The sequence below is a fragment of the Helianthus annuus genome, chromosome 6 (assembly GCF_002127325.2).
Source record: "Helianthus annuus cultivar XRQ/B chromosome 6, HanXRQr2.0-SUNRISE, whole genome shotgun sequence".
In the NCBI taxonomy this organism is placed as follows: Eukaryota; Viridiplantae; Streptophyta; class Magnoliopsida; order Asterales; family Asteraceae; genus Helianthus; species Helianthus annuus.
This window is the reverse complement of record NC_035438.2, coordinates 29397392-29403477: the sequence shown is the minus strand read 5'-3', so window position 1 is coordinate 29403477 and position 6086 is coordinate 29397392. Positions and strand designations below refer to the sequence as shown.

General features: G+C 37.5%; 1 protein-coding gene across 1 annotated transcript; it reads left to right on the top strand.

Moving 5' to 3' along the window:
- Window positions 1-2655: 2655 nt before the first annotated feature.
- LOC110898641 (serine/threonine-protein kinase Aurora-1) lies at window positions 2656-5828 on the top strand. Its single transcript, XM_022145456.2, has 9 exons — window positions 2656-2818; window positions 3151-3264; window positions 3970-4116; window positions 4220-4315; window positions 4403-4498; window positions 4581-4677; window positions 4752-4869; window positions 5383-5455; window positions 5540-5828. The coding sequence occupies exons 1-9, from the start codon at window positions 2783-2785 to the stop codon at window positions 5639-5641; spliced, it is 879 nt and encodes a 292-aa protein (XP_022001148.1). The 5' UTR covers window positions 2656-2782; the 3' UTR covers window positions 5642-5828.
- Window positions 5829-6086: the final 258 nt, after the last annotated feature.

Below are 6086 nucleotides of genomic sequence, written 5' to 3'. Positions count from 1 at the left end.
TAACAAACAGGCATTCATCGAGTCACGTATAACATGCAATAACGGTTAGCGTATAAATAGTGTTTGCGTTGTGTGTCGATTGTGATTTAAATATAGATAACGTATGTAACACCCAAAAGTGCAAAAAGAAAAAAGGGATCGAGTATACTCACAGATTGTGTGTAATAAACTAAACACAGCCTTGGATTGAAAGGAGCGCTGAGAGAGATTAGCCTGAACAGTCAACGATAGCATAAACGATAAGCGGCACGTAAAATGGTGCAAGTGATAAGTGTCAGATGGTAATCCGATCGGATGGCAATCCGATCGGATGGCCAGTCGATCGGATGACAATCCGTTCGGACGGTCATCCGATCGGGTGACCATTCGATTGGGTTGTCATCTCGTTTAGTAAGGATGTGTTTGTGTATGATGGTTTGTCCTTTGAGGTTTTCGTTGTAGCATTTTGAAAACAGAGAAGTATCTCTACCCTTCAGGTCGATCGATCGGACGGCGGTTCGATCGGGTGACGATCCGATTAGTAGGACACTTAGTGAGAACAAGTTCACAGCAGTTTGTTACTCGATCGGATAGCAATCCGATCGAGTGGCAATCCGTTGATCATTGTTCGTGCATTGAACATGTTGAAAATTGTTTAAGTGTTGAAGTTCCAAACGTCACATGGTCGGATGGTCGTTCGATCGGATGGCAATCCATTCGACGTTCTAACTTTGAAAAGCTGAAATAATAGTTTAAGTGTTTGAACCAAGTGCAAGCCAATTGGGTGACAGTCCGATCGGATGGCAATCCGATCGGACGGTAATCCGTCCCGTGACCTGGTCATCTTTGACACTTTGTTTTGTAGGTTTTGATCGAGACGCTGTGATAACGTGCTAGACAACAGAAACCTCGTCAAGACTCAAGTAACCCAATCGGACAGGAACCACCCTAGTCCGACCAGTTAACTGTTCGAGACGGTGCTTCATGTCTAATCCGAAATCGGTAGTCTCTTGGGTAGAATCCAGATCCTGAACCAACACAGCACTAAGAAAGATTAGAAGGTCAGAACGAGCTCCGATTCTATCGGTTTTGAGTGCATTGAGTGTAAAAGAGTTGAAAGAAAGTTAGAAACCATCTTTCAATCCTTTTCACCATGAATATGTTCAGATCTATGCAAGATCTTTGTTTATTCATGTGGAAATCGTCCAGATCCAAGTTGTTCTTGGTGGATTGAAGCCAAAACATGAAGTTCATATGAACTCCATGATGACATCACCCTAGAGCACCTCAAATCCACTGATTTCACGGTTAAAAGTTAAGATTCAAAAGAGAAAAAGATGAAGGAATGCGTGTAGATCATGAAAGTACAAGATTTAGATTGAAAACTTACAAGAATCGAGAGAAATCGAGAGAAAGAAGCTTGAGAGTGCGGCTGGGTCGATTGAGACCTGTCACATCACAAATGATGTGACAGGTTGGTATTTATAGGGTTTCCTAAAAAGGAAAGTGTAATGGGATCAAGTGGGTCACCGATCGGATGACTGTCCGATCGGGTGGCAATCCGATCGGATGGTAGTCCGATCGGATGGCCATCCGATCGAGTTGTCACTCGATCGAGTGGCTCAGACGATTTGAGTTTCGGCGTTTCGTTTCATGCGTTGAGTTTTACGATGCGATAGAATTATCCTTTAATCCCAACTACTATATCTAACGTACAATCATTCTAATTAACTTGTGTTTAGCGTCTGCGATTCGATTGCGATAGCGTTGCGATTGCGTTTCGACTAATCACCACAATACATAAAGTAAATAACATGCACAAGTAACACATAAATAGCACACACACGTAAAACAATACCCAGAACGCATAAACCGAGTTGCGAATGCGATTGCGATGCGATAAGCGATAAGCGATAAAGCGATAAAACATGTGATAAATATCGATTAAACCTCGATTATTAACAAGTACTCCACATAATACAACTAATGCGATAAAATAAATAGATTATCTACAAGTCAAAGAAGTCAAAACAGTAATTGAGCAAGGAGTGACAGATCACACTTAGCAATCTTTTCTTCCTTTGACTTCAATGTTGACTTTGACTTTGACTTTCGAAACACGGGGTGTTACAACGGTGATGACATCGTCGGCCACCCTGTGGTCATTTGTGGTCCCACTTGAACACTATCACCAACCCTACATCACCTCCACCTATCCTGATCCAACTCAACCACACAATCACCACCATTAAACAATAGGATTACGAATAAATGTAACAAGGATTACCCGAGAATTGATTAGAGACCCAAAACTCGAAGTCGTACCGGTACAAATTATTAATGCATGTACGTTCTTTTATAGCAAACTTTACAAAATAATAATTTGAATGTAAATGATAAATTCTAGCTAATTTGAGGCTAACCCATTTGATAAAGGCTCATACCTCTTAGAGGCTTAAAGGGATGTTTCATGTTCAAATATGAGCAAATGAAATTATTTAATTTATTAAATTATTTACTATTTTTTTTTCAATGGTATATTTAAAAGTTAAAACAAGCAAAACTGATGTATGATTTTAGTCAAAGTAAAGAAGTATCAAGATGATAAAAGTTAAGGGGCACTTTGGGAATCATAAAATAATTTCAAATAACGCTCCTCCATTAATATATGACCGTTGTGTAAACCAAGAGAGAGAAAGCAGATCCTCCCTCTCATCGCCCTCTTTATTCAAACCAATTTGCATTCCCCCCAAACCGTTAGTCTGCATCCTCTCTCTCTCTCTCTAGATTCCTCCTCTCTCTCATGGCAATCGCTACAGAAACGCAGGTTGCACAAAAGGTACCTTACTCATCCTCAGTCATTCAATCGATAACCTATTTCTATTTCTTTCTGGCTTTCACACGATCTTAGGGTTTGTAATATCTGTTAGGGTTCTGTTTTGTAATAACTTCGTTTGGATCTTACATCTTATGAGTTACGAGAGGTCGTTTGGTTTAATTTGTTGTTAATTTTGATTTTTTCGAATGAGATTGAAGCTGTTTTCAATTTGGAAGATAGAGATACCCTAGGGTTTTGAAAATAGTCATACAGTTTAAGTACTGTATTTTCGATGATAATGTTATGAGTCATGAAATATTTGTTAATACTAGTGTTTGTGCTGTTTTATACAGGCTTCTACAGAGGCAGCATCGGAAAAGAAGAGGTGGACGCTTAATGATTTCGACATCGGGAAGCCGCTTGGAAGGGGGAAGTTTGGGCATGTGTATATAGCTAGGGAAAAGAGGGTTAGTATATCAGATCTAGTTAAAGTGCTTAAGTTTTAACGTATTTGGTTTAAATCTTTATCGGTTGATGATATGTGTGTTATATCATGTTAAGGACTGTTTGTTTGTGTTCTTGATTTTTTTTTTTGGTTTGTTTAGTTAGAAATCTATACCACTGGTTCAGTGATTTGTAGCTTAGCTAATCGCCTAATCCTGTGATGTTTGTTTGAGTTTCATAGGACATTTTGGACACTTTAATAGTAATTTTAGGAAAAATATATCTTACCTACACATTCACAATATATTTTGCTTTTATGGAACATGTGGAGTGATAACATGTAACATTCTGTACCTACAAGAATGGCTGTGAAGAAGAAGGGTACCCATAATTCCAAACTTCTGTACTTTTGGGATTAGGAGACTGAGTTACTGGTTGTCTATGCAGTAGGATCTCTTGTAGTAGATCATTGTCATCATCGGTTATCGTTGATGCTTTAAGAATGAATTCATCTTAAGAGACTGTTTGTATTCTTAAATATTCAATTTATACCAGTCCTAGTCATTTTTTATAAACAGTTTTTGCTATATTGTGGATTTATCTGTCTTAATGTTTCAAATTTCCTGTCAATAATCTTACTGTTTATATCTCAATTCAATAAGTACATCTGCTTAATCGGTCATGAATGGTGCATTATATCTAAACAAGATTTGTGTTTTCTGAAACAGAGCAACCACATTGTTGCACTGAAAGTGCTCTTCAAAAGCCAGCTTAAACAATCTCAGGTGGAACACCAACTTCGCCGGGAAGTCGAAATTCAAAGCCACCTCAGACACCCTAACATCCTAAGACTCTATGGCTACTTCTATGATCAGGTATACATTCTATAAGGACTTGCAAAGTTAAAACACAAAGCCACCTTACTGTTTTAAAGGTTTGCAACATAGTTTTATAAAATACAAACAACAATTTCTACAGAAAAGAGTCTACCTGATCCTGGAATATGCTGCCAAAGGAGAACTCTATAAGGAGCTGCAAAGGTGCAAACACTTCGGTGAACGACGTGCTGCTACAGTAAGTCTTTCATATTGCAATAATGTGATTATGGGTTTTGTTTACTTTATGTAATTGGTTAACTAATATTAATTGTGTTTGTGATAGTATATTGCTTCCTTAGCGCGGGCTCTTATATATTGTCATGGGAAGCATGTTATTCATAGAGATATTAAACCAGAGAATCTTTTGATTGGTGCACAGGTAACCCTTTAATAACCACATATTACTTTGTGTTTGACAATCGATTTAGCGGAAACGTAATGTGTGATGTTATCTCTTTCAGGGTGAATTAAAGATTGCTGATTTTGGTTGGTCTGTGCACACATTCAGTCGCAGGCAGACCATGTGTGGTACTCTAGATTATCTCCCACCGGAAATGGGTAGGAACACTTATTTAATTACTAAACTTAAGTAATTAGGTTTTGTTTATTCTAATTAAGTAGTTGAATCACAGTTGAGAGTGCTGAACATGATGCAAGTGTTGACATATGGAGTCTTGGTATTCTATGCTATGAATTCCTCTATGGTGTTCCTCCCTTTGAAGCAAAAGAACACTCTGACACATATAGAAGGTAATGCTATTTTTAACCAATCGGATTTCAGTGAGCTGCAAATGAGCTGAACGAACACGAACAAGACCTTGTCCGTGTTCGTTTGTTAAGGAATTATATGTGTTCACATGGACGCTTACCGAACAAGATTTTATGCCTGTGTTCGTTTGTTAAATATTAGGCAGCGAATGTAAACGAACGTTCATGGACACAGACTAATGTTCATGAACACAAATGGAAACAAACGAACACAAACAAGCGTTCATGAACCGAATATATACTACGTTGATACTACTTAAATTCTTTATTTGTAGGAAATTTGAATTATTTAAACAAAATATAAAAACTAAAAATACTAATGAACATTGAACGTTCACGAACACAAATGAATGAACGTGACTTCTGTTCATGTTTGTTCATTTACCTAAATGAACGAAATTCTTGTTCGTGTTCGTTCATTTATGCTGTAGATGACCGTGTTACAAATTTTTGAATTCTTCAGTAACTAGAGTGATTTTTGTTTTCATTGTGCAGGATTTTGCAGGTAGATTTGAAGTTTCCTCCGAAACCGGTAGTCTCCTCAGCTGCCAAAGATCTGATCAGTCAGGTTTACATCACACTCCCAGTCGTGTTTATATTTAAAACTTTAGAATCTTAATGTTACTTACAATTTTTTTCTTTGAAAACACAGATGCTTGTTAGAGAAACATCAAAGCGAATGCCTTTACACAAACTCCTTGAACATCCATGGATAGTTCAGAATGCCGATCCATCAGGTGTCTACAAGTTTTAATTCATCATCATGTTCATTATCATTCACTGTCCTTGACCAAACCATTGCGTATACCGAATGAGGAGCAGATAATATATATTTTCTTTATCAGAACTATTTGTTGTATGTATCTATTTTTTTATATCGTGTTGTCTGTTGATGGTAAATCAGGAGTATGAATAAGATCCAAGGCAAGTTTGACTGAGAATCACATATGACACCAAAAAAAAAAAAGAACAAACAAACAAACTAACCCACACACATTATATTGTGTTGTTTCGGACCTGACCCGGCCCGACCCAACTAATTTTACCTTGGAACCCAGACACAAACAACAAGACACACCTTGGACTTGTATTGTGTTGTTTGTTAAGAACTTTATCCGGTGTCGCCCGGCCCAACTACCTTTTCTTTACAATTAACCTCTCCATAAATTGCCAAAATAATAATTGTTATAATAATTATA

Coding starts and splice junctions, on each gene's coding strand:
- LOC110898641 (XM_022145456.2), top strand. CDS start 2,783: ATGGCAATCGCTACAGAAACGCAGGTTGCACAAAAG. Junction 3,265..3,969: donor ATATAGCTAGGGAAAAGAGG/GTTAGTATATCA, acceptor TTTCTGAAACAG/AGCAACCACATTGTTGCACT. Junction 5,456..5,539: donor CCAAAGATCTGATCAGTCAG/GTTTACATCACA, acceptor TTGAAAACACAG/ATGCTTGTTAGAGAAACATC.